Source organism: Rhinopithecus bieti, unplaced genomic scaffold (genome assembly GCF_001698545.2).
Source record: "Rhinopithecus bieti isolate Rb0 unplaced genomic scaffold, ASM169854v2 scaffold_9663, whole genome shotgun sequence".
Taxonomy (NCBI): domain Eukaryota; kingdom Metazoa; phylum Chordata; class Mammalia; order Primates; family Cercopithecidae; genus Rhinopithecus; species Rhinopithecus bieti.
In genome coordinates this window covers 3,283,536-3,308,226 of record NW_016806456.1, presented here as the reverse complement: position 1 = coordinate 3,308,226, position 24,691 = coordinate 3,283,536, and the positions used below count along the sequence as shown (strand labels likewise).

General features: G+C 38.4%; 1 protein-coding gene and 1 pseudogene across 4 annotated transcripts in view; both read left to right on the top strand.

Annotated features, from left to right (window-relative positions):
- Nucleotides 1-24,691, top strand: part of TMEM38B (transmembrane protein 38B) — an 83,489-nt gene that overhangs the window by 40,273 nt on the left and 18,525 nt on the right. For 3 of the 4 annotated variants that reach the window (XM_017876703.1, XM_017876701.1, XM_017876704.1), the window contains one exon: nt 11,317-11,434. In XM_017876703.1, the coding sequence (XP_017732192.1) occupies nt 11,317-11,434 (118 nt within the window). Of the gene's footprint in view, nt 1-11,316; nt 11,435-14,294; nt 14,401-24,691 lie in introns of all 4 variants that reach the window. The other variant, XR_001886478.1, reaches the window with a different exon arrangement.
- Nucleotides 22,399-24,145, top strand: LOC108532564 (DEP domain-containing protein 1A pseudogene; annotated as a pseudogene).

The window sequence follows — 24,691 nt, the reverse complement described above, 5'->3', positions numbered from 1 at the left end:
AGTCATAAAGTCTATGCCCATGCCTATGTCCTGGATGGTATTGCCTAGGTTTTCTTCTAGGATTTTTATGGTTTTAGGTCTAACATTTAAGTCTCTAATCCATCTTGAATTAATTTTTGTATAAGATGTAAGGAAGGGATGCAGTTTCAGCTTTCTACATGTAGCTAGTTAGTTTTCCCAGCACCATTTATTAAACAGGGAATCCTTTCCCCATTTCTTGTTTTTGTCAGATTTGTCAAAGATCAGATGGTTGTAGCTGTGTGGTGGTATTTCCGAGGCCTCTGTTCTGTTCCATTGGTCTATATCTCTGTTTTGATACCAGTACCATGCTGTTTTGGTTACCGTAACCTTGTAGTATAGTTTGAAATCAGGTAGCTGGATGCCTCTAGTTTTGTTCTTTTTGCTTAGGACTGTCTTGGCAATGTGGGCTCTTTTTTGGTTCCATATGAACTTTCAAATAGTTTTTTCTCTGAAGAAAGTCATTGGTAGCTTGATATATAAATTATAGATAGAATCTGTAAATTACCTCGGGCCGTATGGCCATTTTCATAATATTGATTCTTCCTATCCATGAGCGTGGACTGTTCAAAGAACATCTTTATTTCTGCCTTCATTTCGTTATTTACCCAGTAGTCATTCAGGAGCAGGTTGTTCAGTCTCCATGTAGTTGTGCGGTTTTCAGTGAGTTTCTTAATCCTGAGTTCTAATTTGATTGCACTGTGGTCTGAGAGGCAGTTTGTTGTGATTTCTGTTCTTTTACATTTGCTGAGGAGTGTTTTACTTCCAGTTATGTGGTCAATTTTAGAATAAGTGCTGTATGGTGCTGAGAAGAATATATATTCTCTTGATTTGGGGTGGAGGGTTCTGTAGATTTCTGTTCTGCTCAGCTCTGGGCCTCATGTATTTCTTTATAGTAACATAAACAGCCATCTGTTGATGTACACTTAGGTGGTTCTCCTATCTTGGCTATTTGAATTTGGTTTACTAATATTTTTTACATCAGAGAGATTGGCCTGTAGTTTTCTTTTCTTTTCCTTTCTTTTTTTTTTTTTTTTTTTTTTTTTGTGGCATCTTTGTCTGGATTAGGCATGAGCTGATGTTGGCCTCTGAAAATGTGTTAGGCACATTCCCTCTAGCTCTATTTCCTTGGAAGAGTTTAAGAAATACTGGTATTATTTCTTTTTTGAAAGTTGGTAAAAGTCAGCTGTGAAGCCATCTAGTTCTGGGCTTTTTAGTCCCTTGGGAGACTTTAAGTTTATATTCCAGTCTCTATTTGTTATTGACCTGTACAGGCTTTCTAATTCTTCCTGCTTTAATCTTGGTTGGTTATATTTTTTAGGAATTTATTCACTTACTCTAGGGTATCCAGTTTGTTGGCATGTAATTGTTCATAGTAGTCGCTTATTATTCCTTTTATTTCTTTGGTGTCTGTTGAAATGTCTCTACTTTTATTTCTGATTTTATTTAAGTCTTCTATCTTTTTTTGCTTAGTGTAGCTAAGCATTTGTCAATTTTGTTTGGATTTTCAAAAAACTAACTCAGTTTGATTGATATTTTCCCCTGTGTTTTTTCTATTTGATTTATTTCTGTATTTTTTCCTTCCTAGTGCTAATTTTCAGTGTTCTTTGTTCTTTTTTTATTTCCTTGATACATAATGTTAGTTATTTATTTGAAATATTTCTTTTTTTAATGTGGATATTTATTGCTATAAACTTCCCTCTTAGACCTACTTTTGCTGCATCATGTAAGTGTTGGTATGTTTTGTTTCCACTGTCATTTGTTTCAGAATATTTTTAAATTTCCTTTTTGATTTCTTCTTTGACCCATTGGTTGCCCTGGAGCATCCTGTGTAATTTTCACATATTTTTGAATTTTCCAAAATTATTCCTGTTGTTGATTTCTAGTTTGATACTGTTGTGATCAAAATGACACGATGTGATTTTAATGTTATTAAATTTGTTAGGACTTGTTTTGCAGCCTAACATGTGGTCTATCCTGGAGAATGTTTCATGTGCACTAGAGAAGAATGTGTATTTTGCTGTTGTTGGATGGAACATTCTATAGATGTTTATTATTGTATTGCTGTTTCATCCCTTCCTGTCTATTAATATTTGCTTCATATATTTAGTTCCTCCAATGTTGTGCACATACATATTTACAATTATTATGTTCTCTTGATGAATGGACTTTTTTGCCATTAAATACTGACCCTCTTTGTCTTTTCTGAAAGTTTTTGACTTGACGTCTGTTTTATCTGCTGTATGTATACCCACCTCTGCTCTTTTTTGGTTATCATTTGCATGGAATATATTTTTCATTCCTTTACTTTCAGTTTGTGTGCATCCTTAAAGCTAAAGTGAGTTCCTTGTAGACAGTATATATAGTTGGATCTTTTTTTTTTTTTTAAATCAGTTCAACCATTATATATCTTTTTTAGGGAATTTAATCCATTTACATTCATCCTAGGAAAGGACTTTTCTCCTGCCATTTTGTTAATTGTTTTCTGTTTGTTTTGTAGATCCTTTGTTCCTTTCTTCCTCTTGTTATTTACCTAGGTTTATTTCATTTCTCTTTCTAATTTGCATATTCACTGTATTTTTTTGTGTGGTTACCATTGGGCTAACTTTAAGAATCTTGTAGTTAAAGCAGACTATTTCAAGCTGATAACAGCTTAACTTTACTCACATAAAAGTACTCTAGATATTTTCTCTATTCTTCATTTATATTTTTGTTGCCTTAATTTACTTTTTTATCTTTTGTGTGTTCCTTAACTTCGAATTATAGCTGTTGTTTTTGACCATTTTGGTTTTTTATGTTTATACTAGAAGATTGAAAGATTTATGTAGCACCATTACAGCACTGTGGTATTCTGACTTTGATTTTGAAGTTGTCTACTGGTGAATTATATACTTTCACATACTTTCTTGATAGTAATTGTTGTCCCTTTGGTTTCAGTTGTGGCACTCGTAAGCATTTCTTATAAGGCTGGTCTAGTGGTGATGAATTCTCTCATCTTTTGCTTATCTGGGAAGATCTTTATATAACCTTAATATCTGAAGAATAGCTTTGCTGGGTATAGTATTTTTGGCTGACACTTGTTTTCTTTCAGCTCTCTGAATATATCATCCCATTTTCTCTTGACCTGTAAGATTTCTGTTGAGAAGTCTACTGATTATCTAATGGAGATTCCCTTGTATGTGACATGTCAGTTTTCTCTTGATGTTTTTAGAATTTTCTCCTTGCCTTTTACTTTTGATGGTTTGGTGATTATGCATCTTGGTAAAGATGTCTTTGGGTTGAACCTGTTTGGGGACTTTTGAGCTTCCTGGATCTGGATATCAGTATTTCAACTAAGACTTGGGAAGTTTTCAGCAAATTTGATTTATTAAAAAAATTTTTTTTAGAGACAGAGTCTTGCCCTGTTGCCCAAGCTGGGGTGCAGTGTCATGGACATAGGCTCAAGTGATCTTTACCCACCTCAGCCTGCTCAAAATAGCTGGTGGTAGAGATTGTTCCCATGGCCTGGCGTAACTAAAAACACATTTGTTTTTGTAGAGTAGGGTCTCATTATGTTGCCCTGGCCTTGTCCTGAACTCCTGGGGCTCAGTGACCTCTCATTTTTGGGCCTTTCCAGGTGGCTGGGCATTACATATGTGGTTATTTTATTAAATAAGCTTTTTGTTCCGCTTTTACTGGTCTCTTCTGCTTCTGTGGCTTTCATTATGTGGAAAATTTGCCAGGATTAGTGTCCATAAGTCCCATAGGCTTTCTTTACTTTTTTCATTCTTTTTCCTTTTCTCCTGACTGGGCTGATTGTTCAAAAACTTGTTCTGAAGTCACAAATTCTTTTTCTCTTTCTATCTGCCCCTGTTGAAGCCTTATTTTTTTTAACAATTTCATCATTGCGATCTAGCCCTCAAGAGTTTTGATTTGGTTCTTTTTAATGATTTTCTGTCCCGTTGAGTTTCTCATTCAGATCTCTAATCATATTCCTGGTTTTTGTTTTGCAATTGTCTGTCTGTATTCTCTTGTACTCCTGGGTTTCCTTTAGTCATGTATTTTTGTATTCTTTTTTAGGCGGGTTTATAACTTTTCATTTCTTTGGGGTCGTTACTTGCGAGGATTACTGTGTTTCTTTTGTGGGTGTCACATTTTCCTTGCCTTTCTTTATTTTTGTGTCTACCCGCCCTTTATATCTGCACATTGGTGGACTCACCTCTTCCAAACTTATCCATAGTGGTTCCTTCATAGGGAAGGCTTTCACCTGTTATATCCAATTGGCGCAGGCGCTATGGTGGCTCTTATCTTTTAGTGGGCACACTGTTGTGTGTTTCTGTGCAGTTCTTAACTTATCAGTGCATTGATGGGACTTTGGGCCTGCTAAGTGGCTTAAGCTTTTAAGGTTTGTTGCGCAGTACTGGCAGCATGGGAGTTTATTAGGATCCTCAGTTGCAAGGGCTTTGGTGTCCGTAAGTTCTTGTTTTCCCAACAATGGGCGGCAATCCTAACTGAGGGATCTTCGTTGGGGTGTCTGATCTGCAATGGCCACAGGCGTCCGCGAGTGCTGGGCTGCCAGGGTGCGATGCTCGTCTTGCTGTGCGCGCCGTGCTGCTGGGCTCAGGGTCTCTTTGAAACTACTGTAGCACCTTGGGATTGGGCTGCCCTTTACTCTATGGTCTGGGTAGATGCGATTGGCCACAAAATTAGGGTCTGTGATGCTGAGGTTCGCCACAGCAGCTTGCTCTCGTGGGGCAGGGACGTAGCTGTGACTCTGATCCTGGGAGCAGGGCACAGAACTGGCATAGCTCTGGAGAAGAAGGGGTGCTCCAGAGGCCTGAGCCCCAGAGAGCAAGAGTCCCAGAGTCAAGAGTACACACCAGAAACTCAGGCCCTGGGGCATGAAGCACTGTGCAGGGGGGACTCTGGACCCTAGGCTGGTAGTACACAGCAGAGGCCTAAGTTTTGTGAGGCCAGGTGCAGCAACAACAGTTACCCAGTAATGGTGGAGCACAGCTGTGTCTTGGGCCCTGGAGGGCAAGGAGTAGCACAAGGATGACTCTACTCTCTGAGGAAGTGGGATGCCTCAGCAGTGTAGACTCTTCCGGTTCTATGGAAGTAGGGTGTTGCATTCGTTCCTCCTGGAAGACAGGGTGGTTCAACTCAACCAATGCTGTATTTCCCTGGGATGCAGGGCCCTGCATGTTTCAGTTGCCAAGGGGGATCAACTGCTTGGCTAGACCAGTGCACATGTTCCCTGGGAGGTGGGGTGCCATGTCAGCTCTGGTGCTGCTTTGGCTCAGGTGCCAGAGGTGTGACTGCTCTGCTTGGCCAAAGCCCTCATTTCTCAGAAGGTGAAGTGCTGCATTAGCTTAGACCCTGAGGAGTAGGATGCAGAAACAACTGGGATATAGGGGATGGAGTGGCTCCATAGCAGCTTGACCCCAAGAGTAGGGCATTGTAGCAGGTAGGCTTGAGGATGGCAGGTCACTAGACAGGCATGTTACAGTGACAACAAAACCTCAGGGATGGAAGGGTACAGTAACTATTTATGTACAGAGCAGGATGCACTCCCAGAGATGCTGTGCTTTCAAAATGGTATAGCACAGTAGCAGGTAGGGCTACAGAAGATGAGGGAGGTGTAGGATTCTTCCTTGGGGTGAATACAGCCATATGGACTCTGGGCAATTCCCTCAGCTGGGTTCAGTACCTATGAGGGCTGCAGAAGTCCACAGTGGTGAAGACTGTGGGTGTTCATCATAGTGATGATGGTTGTTGGGGTTCTGTTGTTTACCTTTTCTTGGAAGGGAGAAGTCCCTCCTGATTTCAAGCTGACCTTCTCAGGGGAAGTAGTGGTGGAGACAAGGACTTTTCTTCCCTTCTCTATGTGGCCATACTGTGTTTTTGTGCTCTATGGAGTTGCTTCTGCTCCTTTGCGGTATTCTGGTACTCTCCTTTAGTTATTTTCATCAAAATGTAGTTGTTATTTATTGTTTTGTTTGTTTGTTTTGGGGTGGAGGGCAGGGCTAGGAACTTGTAGTTGGCCACCTTGCCAACATCACTCTATTTTCTTGTTTCTTATGCTTTTGACATCAGTAAGAATCCATTGCCAAATCTAAGGTCATGAAGATATTCCCCTGTGTTTTCTTTAAAGAGTTATCTTAAAAGAAGCTCACAGATCCATTTGAGTTAATTTCTTTTCTTTTCTTTTTTTTTTTTTTTGAGACAAGATCTCACTCCATCACCCAGGCTGAGTGCAGTGGCACTGTCACAGCTCACTGCAGCCTCAACTTCCCAGCCTCAAGCAATGCCCCCATCTCAGCCTCCTGAGTAGCTGGGACTACAGGCATATATTGCCACACCCAGGTAATTTTTATCTTTTATTTTTTGTAGAGATGGAGTCTTGCTATGTCACCCAGGCTAGTCTCAAACTACTGGATGCAAGCGATACTCCTGCCTAGGTCTCCCAAAGTGCTGGGATTATAGGCATGAGTCACTGTGCCTGGCCTGAGTTAATTTTTATATATCATATGAATTAGGGGTTCACCTTCATTCTTTTGTATGTGGATATATAGTCCCAGCACCATTTATTGAATTATTTTCCCACTGAATAGACTTGGCACCCTACTAGAAAATTAGTTGAACATAGATGTATGGGTTTATTTCTAGACTGTCTGTTCTATTCCATTGTCTATGTGTTTATCATTGTGCTAGTACCATACCGTTTTGATTACTGTAGCTTTTTAGTTAAGTTCCCAAATTGGGCAGTGTATGTCCTTTAACTTGGTTCTTTTTTTTTTTTTTTCCAAGATAGTTTTGGCCATTCAGGGTCCCTAGCAATTTCATGTGAATATGAGGCTTCCTTAAAAATCCTAGGTAATTTTTTCCATTTCTGCAAAACAAAAAAAAAGTAATCAAACAAAAAACAAAAACAGTGATGGAATTTTGATAGAGATAACATTGACCCCGTAGATCGCTTTGGAAATTGTTGCTCTCCTATAACAATATTAAGGGTTCCTTTTTCTTTTTTTAGACAGAGTCTCACTGTGTCCCCTAGGCTGGAGTGCAGTGGAATGATTTCAGCTCACTGCAGCCTCTATCTCCTGGGTTCAAGTGATTCTCCTGCCTCAGCCTCCTAAGTAACTGGGATTACAGGCACATGCCACCACACCAGGCTAATTTTTGTATTTTTAGTAGAGACAGGGTTTCACCATGTTGGCCAGGCTGGTCTTGAACTCCTGACATCAAGTGATCTGCCTGCCGTGGCCTCCCAAAATGTTGGGATTATGGGCATGAGCCACCGTGCCTGGCCAGTTTTAAGTCTTCCAATGTATGAACATCGGATAGCTTTCTATTTAATTAGATCTTATTAAACTTTTTTTTTGAGACAGAATCTTGCTCTGTCACCTGGGCTGAAGTGCAGTGGTGCGATGTTGGCTCACTGCACCCTCTGCCTCCTGGGTTCTAGTGATTCTCCTGCCTCAGCATCCCAAGTAGCTGGGATTACAGGTGCACACCACCATGCCCAGCTAGTTTTTGTATTTTTAGTAGAGACAGGGTTTCACCATGTTGGCCAGGCTGGTCTCAAACTCCTGGGGTCAAGCGATCCACCCTGTTCAGCCTCCCAAAGTGCTGGAATTACAAGCATGAGCCACCACACCTGACCCATAGGTATTCTTTAAATGCTAGTATGTGGAATTGTTTCTTAATTGCCTTCATATTGCTTATTGCTGCCAGTTCATTTAATAAAAAAATCTAGTCCTGCCAAAAACAAAGTCAAATTGTCCCTTATCCCCACAGTAACTCTTTTAGAGTGTTTTCCTTCTTTTCCTTCTCTACCCCAAGTTTTAAGAAGTAAAATACACGTATTGTGGAAAATTTGGGAAAATGTTAACATAAAAGAAACTTGTAATACATTGTTTAGTGACAATTTCTGTTAATGTGTCAGTATATTTCTATATTTTCTGCATAAACATATTTTACAGTAAATAAATGCAGTAAGACTGAATAATGGTTTCTAAAGTTCTAATGGTTTTCAACCCCTGAAACCTGAAATGTTACCAATATGAGAACACACTCTTTGCGTATTTGCAAATTAAAAATCTTGAGATGAAGAGATCGTCCTGGATTTCTGGTGGGACTGAATGCAGTCACATGTATCCTCATAAGAGGAAAACAGAGGGAGATTTGACCACACATCTCAGAGATTAGAATGATATAGCCACAAGCCAAGGAATGCTGGTAGCTCCCAGAAGCTGAAAAAGACAAAGAATGGATTCTTTCCTAGTGTCTTCAGAGGTAGTGTAGCGCTACTGACACTTTGATTTTGACTGAGTGATACTGATTTTAAAATTCTCTATTTTAAGCCACTGAATTTGTTGTAATTTATTACAGTAGCCACAGGAAAGTAATAGAGATTTTGATACACGATGTGGTGTGCTGCTGTAACAGACACCTGGGATTAGATAATTGGTGGAGGCTAGAGGAATTTTGAAGTGTGCAGTAGAACTATGGATGTTAAAGGCACTTCTGGTGAGGGATCTGAAGGAAGTGAGGAGCATATTAGAGAGAGCCTATAAATATATAGTCTTAGAGAATACGTATATTGTTAGAAGCAAAATGTTGGTAGGAATGTTGTTAAAAGTGCTGGTGAAGACTTGGAAGGAAATGAGGAACATGATATTGGGAACTGGAGAAAGGTTATCCTTGTATATAGTGGTGGAAACTTAGCTGCACAGTTGTTTGCCACAGTTGTGTGGAAACCATAACTTGTAATCAGTAAACATGGATATTTTTGCTGAGGAAATTTCTAAGCAAAGTGTTCCAGGTGCAGCCTGGTTTCTTCCTGATGCTTATAGTAGAGTGCAAGAGGAAAGAGTTAAATTGAGGGAATGAATGCTAGTAACCAAACAAATAAAACCCCTCAAAACCAGGACTCTATCATTTGGGAAATTTTCAGCCTGTTGGGACTGCAAAGTTGATAAAACTGAGATTCACTCTGGAAAGAAGTGAGGGTGTGACTGGACAACTTTTCCTAGTGTTGAAGGGATTGGATGTTTGACTCATGGATCCATTCAATCATTATAGCAGAAGCCAGGGATAGAGAGGAAGTTATCCAAGAAAGATCTGTGAAAGACTCTTTGCCTAGTGACATGGATTGGTGTGCATACACAGGAGACCCAATGGGGATTTGGAAATATTAAATCAGAAGAAACACTGCCAGCTTGGACTGAAAGGAGAAAGACAGGATTAAATGAAAGAAGGCTGTCAGACTTTTAAAATTCTGCAGACCAGAATCGGGCTGATAAAACTGCTCACCTGCAAACATATGCTTGAAAAAGGAAGGAAAAGGAAGAATGACTTCATGGTAGGAGCTACAGGCCCAGAGGCCTGAGGCCAGGCCCATAGTCTGGATTCAGGTGCAGAGGCCAGAACCACCAATGTAGAGGTTGAAGCTGTGGACTCACCTCAATCCAAAGAAGATTATTCCCAGGCCTTGAATCCTAATGGAATTTGCCCTTCTGGATTTCAAAATGGCTTGGGTCTGTTGAACCTTTTTCCTTCTCTTTTCTCCCTTTTGGAATGGCAATATCTTTAACTGTTATTCAGTGCTTATTTCATCAATGCATTTTGGAAGCAGATAACTTGTTTGCTAGTTTCAGAGGAAACTAATATAGTAAGCGTAAGGATTTTCTAAATGCATTCTAATCTTTTAAACAAATCTCATACTCCAATTTAAAATGGACTTTTTCCTAAATTTAAGACCTTCTCCAATGCCTTGCCCCAGTGCATTGTCTATGAAATCCTTATTCCTTAGATTCAACCCTTAAGATAATACAATCCAAAATAGTAGATGTATATGCCAAGGCAGTGCTCATAATGAGCCACCGTGGTGCAGGAAACAAACAGTGAGAAAGAGAAGCAAAATATCCTTAAAACAGATATAATTCCATGTTTTTATCTTATCCTTTAAAAATTTTAATTTTGTGTACATTTTATAATGCAGTTATATATAATTTCCAAATTAATTGATAGCCATAATTTGGGAATGCTGTAAAACTTTTTTTTTTTTTTTTAACCAATAGGGATGTACAATCAAAAAGGTTTAGAGACTACTGTTCCAAAACATGACTGTTGGCAGTGCATTTGGTGGTCCCGCAGATCTGTTTCTTTCTTCAACAGTGTTTGGATGGAACAGATATGGGGACTAAAGAAAAAAAAAAAGAAGAAAACAATAAAATAAAAATGACTGTTACTCAATCATATTGTTAAGCGAGATCCAGAACCTGAAAAAGACAAAGAGTGGATTCTTTCTTAGAGTCTCTAGAGGTAGTATGACCCTACTGACACTTTGATTTTAACTGAGTGGTACTGATTTTACATTTTTCTGTTTTAAGCCACTGAATTTGTTGTAATTTATTACAGTAGCCACAGGAAAGTAATTCAGGTTTGGTCTATTGTCCAAACTTCACCCTGTTTTGAACTCAGTCCTTTGCTTGTAATAATTAAATAAATAAAGTAATAAAATGACTTATAGGAACCTTTACATTTGTCCTGTTTTGCAGTGTGGCATTCTTAGAGTTTATCATTTATCTTTTTTACTTGTAAGATAGAGAGCTAGGCAATGATTTGTTACTGAGATATACTTTAAATATGCGGCAAATATATAACATAAAGTAATGCTTCTTATTTGGTAAATTAGCATCTTATTTTAGACTTTACAATCTAAGCATTAATATATTAGCTAAAACTAATATGCTGTGCTGGAGTTAGCTAAATGATGGGCTGGAGATGGCTTTTATCATTTTATGAGAACCAATTGTGTACCTCTCTCCTCTTCCATGCAGCAGCCTGACATTGGCCATGATGGGAGTATTTACATCATGGAAATAGGCAAATGCTAAAAATCTGGCCTTTCTTTTCCTCGACTCCACTCTGTGAGCTTTTTAGCACTGTAAGGTTCTTAATGACTAATTCCAAATCATGCTGTACAATGTGGAACTTTGAAATCCTTTATGAAAAAATTGTTGTATGGCCAAATATGTTTCAGAAATATTGCATATAGAAATGTACTCTTTTTGTTGGAGAGTCAGAATATGTATGATTATTCTAAAATCTATAGTTTATGATGTGAAGAAAGGTATTTAACTTTGTATAACTCAGCATTTTCAACACTTTTTAAAGTGTATTAACAAAACTCATCTTTGCATTACATCTATTAATAACCCATTAAATTAATGTTTTGCAGAGCACTCTTTGAAAAAGATGGAGATATGTCATATTTATTACTTGCTGATTTAAAATGTGTTTTATTTTCAGCCCTTCCAAGGTAACCCTTCTGGGGTCAGTTATCTTCACATTCCAGCACACCCAGCATCTGGCAATATCAAAGCATAATCTTATGTTCCTTTATACCATCTTTATTGTGGCCACAAAGGTAAGAATTCAAAGTACCTATAATTATTACAAATCCTGTATAACCATTCCCCTTTGATACAATTTCGCGTACTGGGCAAGTAAGAGGAACATTTATTTATTGTTATTATCTAAGAGGAAGAATTTGGGGAGGTTTACTCAGTACATCTATGACTTTCTGAAACTTAACTTTTCTGTGATTTCTTATTTGCTTTATGCTAGGGCTATCAGGAAACACTTGCAGTTAGTCTAGTAGTATATTGGAGAAGAGAGAGTAGTAGAAATAGCCAACATTGATCAGAGACTGCAAAGATGATACTGTCTCATTTGTAAAATGAGATACTTGAGATAGATATTCTCTGAGTTTCCTTTAAGCTCTAAAATTTCAAATATTTTATATAGGACATATTTGTGGTCATTCTTTTCTATTAATATTGCCTGGGTGGAAGCTTTATTCCTTCTTAAAGATAGATTAGAGACAGGCAGTCTTGGGTTCAAATCCCAGCTTTGCTGGCTAATCCTTGAATAGACAGGCCACTTAATGTCGCTGAATCCTAATTTTCTCGTCTTCATTGTACAATTGTTGAGAGGATTAGAGAGGATGCATGTCTTTCTGTCACTGTATCTGACGTATCTTATGAATTTTATTTGCAGCTGTATCATGAGGCTAATTCTGACTATTCATACCATGAATAAGTATTGTTCCCTGTTCACAAGTAGACAATTGATTTTATAATAAAATTATTATTTAAGTCTGGAAAATTTTATGGCCACCTCTATTTTAGACTAGATATTTTGGCTAAAACTTATCTTTAGGATTTTAAAAGGAAAACAGGAGAGATAATATGTGTCTTAGGATGAAGTCACTGTATGAATCATTCATTTTTGTTTCAGTAGTCTCTGAAATGGAGATGGTCTGTGGCTGTAATTCAAGTAACAAATATTGGAGGCAAAATCTCTTCACATGTAGTCTCTTCCAGTCCTCAAATTTTGAGCTGTATATATTTTTTCTAACGGCTTTATTGAGATATATTTTCCATACTGTGTTAGTCTGTTCTCATGCTGCTAATAAAGACATACCTGATACTGGGTAATTTATAAAGAAAGATAAGTTTAATGGACTCACATTTCCACATGACTGGGGAGGCCTCACCATCATGGCAGAAGATGGAGGAGGAGCCAAGGCACATCTGACATGGCAGCAGGCAGGAGAGCTTGTGCAGGGGAACTCCCATTTATAAAACCATCAGATTTCGTGAGACTTACTCAGTATCCCAAGAACAGCACGGGAAAGACCCTCATGATTGAGTTACCTTCATCTGGCCCCTCCCTTGTACAATTCAAGGTGAGATTTAAGTGTGGAGATATGAGTGATGTATGGTTTGAGCCAAACCGTATCACATATCATACAGTTCACTTAAAGTGTATAATTGAATAGTTTTTTAGTATATTCATGGAGTTTTGCAATTATCACTACAAATCAGTATTAGAACATTTTATCACTTCAAAAGAAACATTGTATTCTTTAAAAGTCATTTCACATTTTCCCCAATACTTCCAGCTATAGGTCATTTTATTTATCCACTCATCAGTTGATGGACATTTTGATTGTCTCACTTTTTGGCTAAAATGAATAATAAGCTGTGAACACTCATGTAAAAATTTTTGTGTGGACATGTGATTCATTTCTCTTGAGTATATCATCTATGAATGGAATTTTTAGGCCATATGTTAATTCTGTTTATCCTTTTGAGGAACTGACAGATTGTTTTACAAAGTAGCTTTATCTTTTTATATTCCCACCAGCAATGTATGAGATTTCCAATTTCACCACACCATTACTAGCGCATATTATTGTATTTTTTGTTATAGCCACCCTAGTGGGTGTGAAGTGGCATCTCATTGTGGTTTTGATGTACATTTCCCTGATGACTAATGATGCTGAGTATCTTTTTTGTGCTTGTTAGGTATTTGTATATCTTCTTTGGAAGATCATGTGCCCATTTTTAATTTATATTTTGTTTTAATGTTGAGTTGTAAAATTCTTTTCATATTTTGGATACTAGAACCCTATCAGACTTAATGATTTGCAGATTTTTTTTCCATTCTGTAAGTTTTTTTTTCACTGATAGTGCCCTTAGAAGCACAAATTGGTAAAATTTTGATGAAGGCCAGGCTCAGTGGCTCACGCCTGTAATCCCAGCACTTTGAGAGGCTGAGGTGGGCAGATCACCTGAGGTCAGGAGTTTGAGACCAGACTAGCCAACATGATGAAACCCCATCTCTACTAAAAATATAAAAATTAGTTGTGGGTGCCTATAATCCCAGCTACTCAGGAGGCTGAGGCAGTAGAATCACTTGAACCAGGGAGGCAGAGGTTGCAGTGAGACGACATTGCGCCACTGCACTCGAGCCTGGGCAACAGAGAAAGACACTGTCTCAGAAAAAACAAAAAACAAAAAACAAAAAAAAAAACCAACAACCCTTTTTTTTATGAGTCCAGTTTACCTATTTTCTCTTTTATTATGTGTTCTTTGTATGTCATAACTAAGAAACCATTGCCAAATCTAAGATCATGAAGATTTACCTCTATATTTTCTTCAAGAGTTTTAGTTTTAGCTCTTGTATTTAGTTTTTATGATCTGTTTTGGGTTAAGTTTTGTGTATGGTATGATGAACAGTCCAGGGTTTTTCATGTGGATATCTAGTTTTCCAGCACTGTTTATTGTAAAACAATTCTTTTCCTTTGTGAATTGCCTTTACAATCTTGTCAAAAATCAGTTGACTGTAAATTTGAGGGTTTATTTCTGGATTCTCAATTTTATTCCATCCATATGTGTGCCCGTCCTTATGCTATTACTACTATGTCTTAATTGTTGTAGCATTGTAGTTAGTTTTGAAATCAAGACGTGTGACTGTGGAAGGATGCAAGATGGCTGATTAGAAGCAGCTGTGATCCATGGCACTCATGGAAAGGAGTGAAAAGGGGTAAGTGAATTCAGCATCTTCAACTGAAATACCCACCTTGCAGTGGGACTGTCCAGGCAGACAGCTCAACCCACGGAGAAGGAAGAAAAGCTGTGGGGTGGGGGACCCTGGGCTTTGGAACGCCCAAATGGTTTGGACAAGGAAGGTCCCCTCCAGTGCAGCACACCTCCTCTACCAAAAAGCAGCCAGACTGCTTTTTTAAGCGGGTCCCTGATTCTGTTCCTCCTGAGTGGGTGAGACCTCCCAATAGGGATCTCCAACCACCTCCTACAGCTGGGAACAGCATGGAACCAAAGGAACCCCCACTGCCAGCCAAGGGAAGCAATGAGTGATTATGCAACCTTGCCCAGGGATCCACGCTTCTGTCATGGACCTTTGCAACCCGTGGATCAGGAGATCCCTTTGTGAACCCATGCCACCAGGGTCTTGGGTCTGATGCACAGAGCTGTGTGGAGTTTTGGCAGAGCACACACAGAGACACAGGAGTTTATATACTCTGGCCCTGGGGTCCCCAGCAAGTGAGGAAATCCATCCGTACATATTCCTAGGAAGGGGGCTGAATCCAGGGAACCAAGCAGCATCATGCTGCAGGCCCCACTTCCATGGCATCTCACAATCTAAGACCCACTGGCTTGGGTTCCAGTCTGCCAACAGCAACAGGCTGGAATCTGCCTGAGACAGGTCTGAGTTCCTGGGTGGAGGGGCGGCTGGTATCTATGCGGTTTGGTAGACTCAGCCGTTCCAGCCTGCCGGCTTTGGAGAATATGAACAGTCCAGATGAGGAAGGGTCCCCCACAATGCAGCACAGCTGCCTTGGTAGGTCATGGCCAGACTGCTTCTTTAGGCAGGACCCTGATTCATTCCTCCTCACTGGGCGGGACCTTCCTGTGGGGCCTTCAGCCACTTCAAAAGGGTTCTATTGGGACGTAGCTCTTAGGGGGAGGAGTGGCCACCATCTCTGTGGTTTGGCAGACTTAGCCACTGTAGTCTGCTGGCTTTGGAGAATACAAATGTTACAGATGAGAAAGGGTTTCCCCTCAATGCAACACAGCTGCTTTACTAGATCATTACCAGACTGCTTTTTTAAGCTGGACCCTGATCCATTCCTCTTCACTGGACAGGACCTCCCTACAGGGACTTGATCCATTCCAGCCAGGGTTCTCCATCTCTCCCTGGGATGGAGCTCCCAGAGGGAGGGCCAGTCACCATCTCTGTGACTCAGTTGACTCATCCATTCTAGGCTGTCTGCATTGGAGTGCCCAAATGGTTTGGACAAGGAAGGTCCCCTCCAGTGCAGCACACCTCCTCTACCACAAAGCAGCCAGACTGCTTTTTAAAGCAGGTCCCTGATTCTGTTCCTCCTGACTGGGTAAGACCTCCCAATAGGAATCTCCAGCCACCTCCTACAGGTACATTCGGTCTGGCAGTAGGTCAGTACCCGCCTGGGGCAGAGCTTCCAGGGAAGGAGCTGACTGCCATCTTTGCTGTTTCATAGCCTTCACTGATGATACCTCAGGTTTGGGAAAAACCAAGGTTACTAAGGTCTGGAATGGACCCTCAGCAAACCACAGCAGCCCTATGGTAGACTGGCCTGACTGTTAAAAACAAACAGAAAACAACAACAACATAAACAAAAAAGACCCCATAAAAACCCCATTTGAAAGTCAGCAACCTCAAAGATCAAAGGTAGATAAACCCACAAAGATGAGAAAGAACGCAAAAATAGTGAAAACTCAAAAAGCCAGAGTGTCTTTTCTCCCCCAAATGATGGCAACATCTCTGCAGCAAGGACATGGAACTAAGCTGAGGCTGAGATGCCTGACTTGACAAAAGTAGGCTTCAGAAGGTGAGTAATAATGAACTTCACTGAGCTAAAGGAGCATGTTCTAACCCAATGCAAAGAAGCTAAGAATCATGATAAAACAATAAAGGAGATGATAGCCAGAATAGTCAGTTTAGAGAGGAACATAATTGACCTGATGGAACTGAAAAACACAACATGAGAACTTCACAATGCAATCACAAGTATGAACAGCAGAATACCTGAAGCAGAGGAAAGCAGCTCAGAGCTTGAAGACTATCTTTCTGAAATGAGACAGGCAGACAAAAATAGAGAAAAAACAATGAAAAAGAATGAACAAAACCTCTGAGAAATAGGGGATTATGTAAAGAGACTTAACCTGTGATTGGAGTACTTGAAAGACACGAGGAGACTGGAACCAAGCTGAAAAACATACTTCAGGATATCATCCAGGAGAACTTCCCCCACCTAACAAGACAAGCCAACATTCAAGTTCAGGAAATCCAGGGAACCCCAGTAAGATACTCCATGAGAAGATCAACCCCAAGATGCATAATCATCAGATTCTCCAAGGTTGAAATGAAAGAAAAAATGTTAAGGGCAGCCAGAGAGAAAGACCAGGTCAGCATCAAAGGGAAACCCAGCAGACTAACAGCGGACCTCTCAGTGGAAACCCTACAAGCCAGAAGAGATTGGGGGCCAATATTCAATGTTCTTAAAGGAAAGAATTTCCAAACCAGAATTTCATGTCCAGGCAAAATAAGCTTCATAATTGAAGGAGAAATAAGATCCTTTTCAGACAAGCAAATGCTGAGAGAATTCATCACCACCAGGCCTGCCTTGCAAGAGCTCCTGAAGGAAGCACTAAATATGGAAAGGCAAAACCATTACCAGCCACTACAAAAACACACTGAAGCACAGACCAGTGACACTATGAAGCAACCACATAAACAAGTCTGCAAAATAACCAGCTAGCATCATGACAATAGGATCAAATTCATGTAACAACAATACTAACCTTAAATATAAATGGGCCAGATGCCCCAATTTAAAGACCCAGAGTGTCAGGCTGGATAAACAGCCAAGACCCATTGGTATTCCGTCTTCAAGAGACCCATGTTCTGCGCAAAGACACACATAGGCTCAAAATAAAGGGATGGAGGAAAATTTACCAAGCAAATGGAAAACAGAGAAAAAAGGCAGGGTTGCAATCCTAGTTTCAGACAAAACACACTTTAAAACCAATGAAGATAAAAAAAGACAAGTGTATTACATAATGGTAAAGGGTTTAATTCAACAAGAAGAGCTAACTATTCTAAGTATATATAAACCCAATACAGGAGCACCCAGATTCGTAAAGCAAGTTCTTAGAGATCTACAAAGAGACCTAGACTTCCACACAATAATAGTGGGAGACTTTAACACCCCACTGACAATATTAGACAGATCATTGAGACAGAAAATTAACAGAGATATTCAGGACCTGACCTCAGCTCTGGATCAAGCAGACCTGATAGATAGCTACAGAACTCTCCGCTCAAAAACAACAGAATGTATATTCTTCTCATTGCCACACAGAACTTAATATAAAATTGACCACATAATTGGAAGTAAAACACTCCTCAGCAAATGTAAAAGAACTGAAATAATAACAGTCTCTTAGACCACAGCACAATCAAATTAGAACTCAAGATTAATAAATGCACTCGAAACCAGACAACTACATGGAAATTGAACAACCTGCTCCTGAATGACTCTTGGGTAAATAATGAAATTAAGGCAGAAATCAAGAAGTTCTTTGAAACTAATGAGAACAAAGAGACAGCATACCAGAATCTCTGGGATGCAGCTAAGGCAGTGTTAAGAGGGAAATTTACAGCACTAAATGCCCTCATAAAATCCTAGAAAGATCTCAAGTTAACAACCTATCACCTCAACTGAAAGAACTAGAGAACCAAAAGGAAACCCCAAAGCTAGCAGAAGACAAGAAATAATCAAGATCAGAGCTGAACTGAAGGAGATAGAGACATGAAAAACCCTTCAAAAAAAATCAACAAATCCATGAGCTGGTTTTTGGAAAACATTTATAAATAGACTTCTAGCTAGACTAATAAAGAAAAGCAGAAAAGAATCAAACACAATCAGAAATGATAAGGGGGATATCACCACTGACCCCACAGAAATACAAACAACCGTCTGTATAAAGAACAATATACTATAAACAGAGAATAATAGAAACACCTCTGTGCAAATAAACTAGAAAATCTAGAAGAAATGGATAAGTTCCTGGAGACATACACCCTTGCAAGACTGAACCAGGAAGAAGTTGAATCCCCAAATAGACCAGTAATGAGTTATTAAGTTGAGGCAGTAATAAATAGCCTACCAACCAATAAAAGCCCACGACCAGATGGATTCACAGCTGAATTCTACCAGAGGTACAAAGAATTGCTGGTACCATTCTACTGAATCTAGTCCAAAATATTGAAAAGGAGAGACTCCTCCCTAACACACACTGGGGCCTGTCAAGGGGAGGTGGAAGGAGGGAGAGCATCAGGAATAATAGCTAATGAATGCTGGGCTTAATACCTATGTTATGGAATGATCTGTGCAGCAGTCCACCATGGCACACATTTACCTGTGTAACAAACCTGCACATCCTGTACATGTACCCCAATCTTAAATGAAAGTTGAAGAATAAAGAAAAATAAATAATAAAAAAAAGTGTGACTCCTCTGAATTTGTTACTCTTTATGAGAATTGTTTGACTATTCTGGGTCACTAGCATTGCCATATGAACTTTGGAATCAACTTCACAATTTCTGCAAAGAAGCCAGCTCTTATTTTGATAGGGATTGCTTTAAATCTGTAAATTGATTTGAGAATAATTGCCATCTTAACAGTAAGGTTTCCAATTCATCAACATAGGAGTTCTTTTGATTTAGTTTGGCCGTCTTTGTTTTCAATATACACGTCTTACGCTTTTTTTTGTTAAATTTATTCCTAAGTATTTTATTCTTTTTTGATTTTATACTAAATACAGTTGTTTAAAAATATAACTTCCAGGTTATTACAAATATGTAGAAATACAATTGATATTTGTATATTGATTTTGTATCCTGCAACCTTGCTGAACTCATTTATTAGTTCTAATAAATGTTTTAAAAGGTAGATTCCTGGCTGGGCATGGTGGGTCATGCCTGTAATCCTAAGCACTTTGAGAAGCCAAGGTTGGCAGATCACTTGAGGTCAGGAGCTCGAGACCAGTCTGGCCAACATGATGAAATCCTGTCTCTACTAAAAATACAAAAATGGAGGTTTCAGTGAGCCAAGATTGCGCCACTGCACTCCAGCCTGGGCAACAGAGCCAGACTCCATCTCAAAAAATAATAATAATAATAAAATAAATAAATAATAAAATAGAAGAAAGATTCCTTAGGATTTTCTATATGCAGGATCATGTCATCTGCAAATAGAGATAATTTTACTCTTTCCTTTTCAATCTGCATGTCTTTAATTTTCTTGCCCGGTTATCCTGGCTAGAACCTCCAGTATAGTGTTGATAGAAATGGAGAGAATGAACATTCTTGTCTTTTTCTTGATCTTAGAGAGAAAGCATTTGGTATTTCACCATTAAGCATAATGTTGGTTATGGGTTTTTCCTAGATGCCTTTTAGCAGAGTAGGAGGTTAATTCCTTTCTACTCCTAGTTTGCTGAATGGGTGGGAGCTGTATTGTTTTTGAGTTTCTAACTTTAATCTTTAAAGAAAATGAATGTATATTGTGGGTTTGGTAAGAATAAATAAATAGTGCTGGTATCTTACATTTTCTTGAGTTACAGGATCAGCTTTTGTTTATGACCTAATTTGTGGAATAAAAATGATAATTTGTCTTACAATTGTTGCTGGATGTAAAGTTCTATATTTTAACACCCAAACTTAAACACCATACTGCAATGTCATAATAATAAAGATATTTAAAAATTGGGAAGCATACAATGTTGAACTTCTTTTATAATATTTCTCAACATTTTTCCTAATTAGAAAGTATATCCACCAGTTTGTAAATAGAATATTCATTTTTAACTAATTCATTTGCCCAAATCCCATTTAGAGTTTACTGAAACTGATAATATATTTCATAATCTTAATCATTTTTTTATCTTTTAAATTTTATTTCAATAGTTTTTGGAGAACAGGAGTTTTTTTGGTTACATAGATAAGTTCTTTAGTGGTAATTTCTGAGATTTTGGTACACCTAAGCAGTGTATACTATACCCAATGTGTAGTCTTTTGTCCTTCATCTCTGTCCCACCCTTCCCCTCAGGTCCTCAAAGTTCATTGTATCATTCTTATGCCTTTGCATTCTCACAGCTTAGCTCCCACTTATAAGTGAGAACACACGATATTTGGTTTTTCATTTCTGAGTTACTTCACTTAGAATAATGGTCTTCAGCTCCATCCAGGTTGCTGCAAATGCCATTATTTCGTTCCTTTTTATGGCTGATTAGTATTCCATGGTGTATACATACATACCATATTTTCTTCATCCACTTTTTGGTTGATGAGCATTTAGGCTGGTTTCATATTTTTGCAATTGCTAATTGTGCCGCTATAAACATGAGTTTGCAAGTGTCTTTTTCATATAATGACTTCTTTTCCTCTGTGGAGATACCCAGTTGTGGGATTACTGGATCAAATGGTAGTTCTACTTTTAGTTCTTTGAAGAATCTCCATACTGTTTTCCATAGTGGTTGTACTAGTTTATATTCCCACCAGCAGTGTAAACATTTTCCCTTTTCACCACATCTACATCAATGTTTTAAAAATATTTAAAAATAAAAGTTGACTCTATAAGGAGTATTGTGAAATAGAGCTGTTGTGAAATAAAGCAGAAGGAATGGTAAAGAATGACTAAAACTGAAAAGAGGCTGTTGAGTTTTGAAATTAAGAGATATTTGGTGACCTTAGTAAAAGCAATTTCAGTGGACTGGTAAGGGATAGAAAAATGATTGTAATCAACTGAGGTGAATAAAAAAGTTAAGATGAAGAGTATAAACTATTTTAAAGGGATTTGGAGGGAGTATAAACAGGAATAAAACTTGGAAGAGCATTTTGGCAATATCTGAAAAGGGTGAAAATTCACATACCTTGTGACCTGTTAACTCTGTTTTTAGGTATAACCAACAGCAGTGTTTCCCAAGGTATGGTACAGGCCCAACTTTATCAGGATCCCTTTAAAAAAATGCTTTAGCAGTTGCTATTCAAATTGGCGGCGGGGCTGATGGTTGTGCTGAGACTCGTCACTGCCCAGGCCGCTGGGCCTGAGTGTTGCCTTCACCGCCATGGACACCACTGGGTGCTGACAGACCTATGGAGAGTCTGGGTGTGCCTCTTGGGCCTTATCGGGCCACCAAGCTGGAATACCCTTCAGGCAGGCATGTGTTATTAGTCCTACTTTACCAGTGTGGACACTGAGGCTCACAGATGTTAGATGCCTTCTAAAGTCACATCTACAGCAAGTGGCAGAGCTAGAATTCAGATCTTCCTGGTATGGCAATCTTAAATGGATTCTGCTACTTATGGAATGAAGTTACCACATCTTTTCGAGCATGAATGCCTCTAAGAAAACATAGGCAACACTTAAAAAAATATGGCAATTGTTTCACAGCAGGAGAAGCAGTGGATTGACTTTATGACCTATTAAGAAATAATAGCAATTGTAGTCCCAAAGTTACAAGGCAACAGACTATCCAACTGTTGAGGATATTTCTTAAGAATCATGTAATTGAAGATATCAAAGGCAGGTGGGGATCAGAAAATGTTGATGATAATAACCAGCTCTTCAGATTTCCTGCTACTTCGCCACTTAAAACTCTACCATGAAGGCATCCAGAATTGAGAAAAAACAACATAGAGAACTTTTCCAAAGATAAAGATAGTATTTTTAAATGATGAGACTGATCTCGTAGAACTCCTAAAAAGCATGGAATACATTTATCTCAGGAAAACGCTGAGAAAATAAAGCATGAAATAATCAATGAAGATCAAGAAAATGCAGTTGGTAATAGAGAACTAAGCCAGGAAGATGTTGAAGAAATTTCGAGATATGTTGTTCTGATCTACCTGCAAACCATTTTAGGTGTGCCATCCCTAGAAGAAGTCATAAATCCAAAACAAGTAATTCCCCAATATACAATGTACAACATGGCCAATACAAGTAAACATGGGGTAGTCATACTACAAAACAAATCAGATGACCTCCCTCACTGGGGATTATCTGTCAGGAGGCCTGGCAGATTGGCCAAGAACTCATGATATGAATAATTCAACTTACATTGGATTTGAACAAGATGTATTCAGAACAATCACAGATTATTTTCTAGATCTCCCTGAACCTCTACTTACTTTTGAATATTACAGATTATCTGTGAACATTTTGGTTATTTGTGGCTATGTCATAGTTTCAGATAGATCCAGTGGGATACATAGAATCCAAGATGATCCAGTCTTAAAAATTCCTTCACTTAAACAATTTGAATTCCTTCAGATCAACTGAGTACCTTCTTCTCAGTCTACTTCATAGAGAAAAAAGAAGAATCAGATTATTCTGAGAGACTACAGATAAGCAATCCAGGATTTCAAGAAAGATGTGCTAAGAAAATGCAGCTAGTTAATTTAAGAAACAGAAGAGTGAGTGCTAATGACATAATGGGAGGAAGTTGTCATAATTTAATAGGGTTAAGTGGTATGCATGATCTATCCTTTAACAGCAAACCAAGCTGTTGTTCTTTGGAAGGTATTGTAGATGTGTCAGGGAATTCAAGTAAAGAGGCATCCAGTGTGTTTCATCTATCTTTTCCAAACAGAAGGACAAAATAATAAACTGTTTTTAGAGTCTAAGCCCAAAGAGGAATTCCTGTTGAATCTTCATTCAGAGAAAAATACTCAAAAGCCATTCTGTGCTGGTTTTAAGAGAACCATTACTTTGACTGCTCAAGACCAAGAGAACTTGTGTAATGGGAAATGCAAGTCAAAACAGCTTTGTAGGTCTCAGAAGCAGTACAAGAAGGAATAGTTATATCAATACACCAGTGGCTGAAATTATCATGAAACCAAATGTTGGACAAGGCAGCACAAGTGTGCAAATAGCTATGGAAAGTGAACTCAGTCTAGTGCCACAATCAATAAAAGACTCTGCAAAAGTTCAATAGAATTTTCAGAAAATTCTTTACTTCCAGCTTCTTCTGTGTTGACTGGCACACAGAGTTTCCTGCAACCTCAATTAGAGAGGGTTGCCATCGATGCTGTACAGTTATGTTGTTTGTTACTTCCCCCACCAAATTGTAGAAAGCTTCAACTTTTAATGCATATGATTTCCCAAATGAGTCAAAATGTTGATATGCCCAAACTTCATGATGCATTGGGCACGAGATCACTGAGGATACATACCTTTTCTTGGTGTGTGCTATGCTGTGCTGAAGAAGTGGATCTTGATGAGCTTCTTGCTGGAAGATTAGTTTCTTTCTTAACAGATCATCATCAGGAAAGTCTTCAAGTACCCTCTTACAGACTGCAGCGGAAAAACATCTTGACTACTTACTTAAGAAAGGGACATATTGAAAATCCTGGAGATGGACTGTTTGTTTCTTTGCCAACTTATTCATACTGTAAGCAGATTAGTGCTCGGGACTTTGATGAGCAAAAAGTTTCTACCTCTCAAGCTGCAATTGCAGAACTTTTAGAAAATATTATTAAAAACAAGAGTTTACCTCTAGAGGAGAAAAGAAAAAAGCTAAAACAGTTTCAGAATGAATATCCCTTGATATATCAGAAAAGATTTCCAACCATGGAGAGTGAAACAGCACTTTTTGGTGACGAACCTACAATCAAGCAACCAATGCTGATTTTAAGAAAACCAAAGTTCCGTAGTCTAAGGTACTAACTGAATTAAAAATCATGTAATAGTTGTGGAACTTTTATAAATGAAACCATATCTGAGAATGTAGCTAATGGAAAGGAAGTCTGTTATTAATAAAGTATTTCTAAATAAACACATTATGTAAGGAAGTACCAAAATCATTGTTTATCAATGTGAGACTCCTAGGAAACTAACTAGATCTCAACTGAGAGCACATAACAATAGGTGATACCAAATACTTTTTGTTTTTACCACAGCTATCCAGTAAGGCTATCATGATGTGTACTAAAATTTTATTTACTTGAATTTTGAAACCTGAGCTGTGTTCATCAAGATTAAACTGTAATTCTGTTTTTAAAAGAAAATTTATCTGCATATGTGCAAGTTCTGAGATATTAGCTAATGAATTGGTTATTTGGGGTTACTTCTTTGTTTCTAAGTATAAGAATGTGAAGAATATTTGAAAACTCAATGAAATAATTCTCAGCTGCCAAATGTTGCACTCTTTTGTATATTCTTTTTCCACTTTTGATCTACTTATATATATGTGTGTGTTTTAAAATATGTATA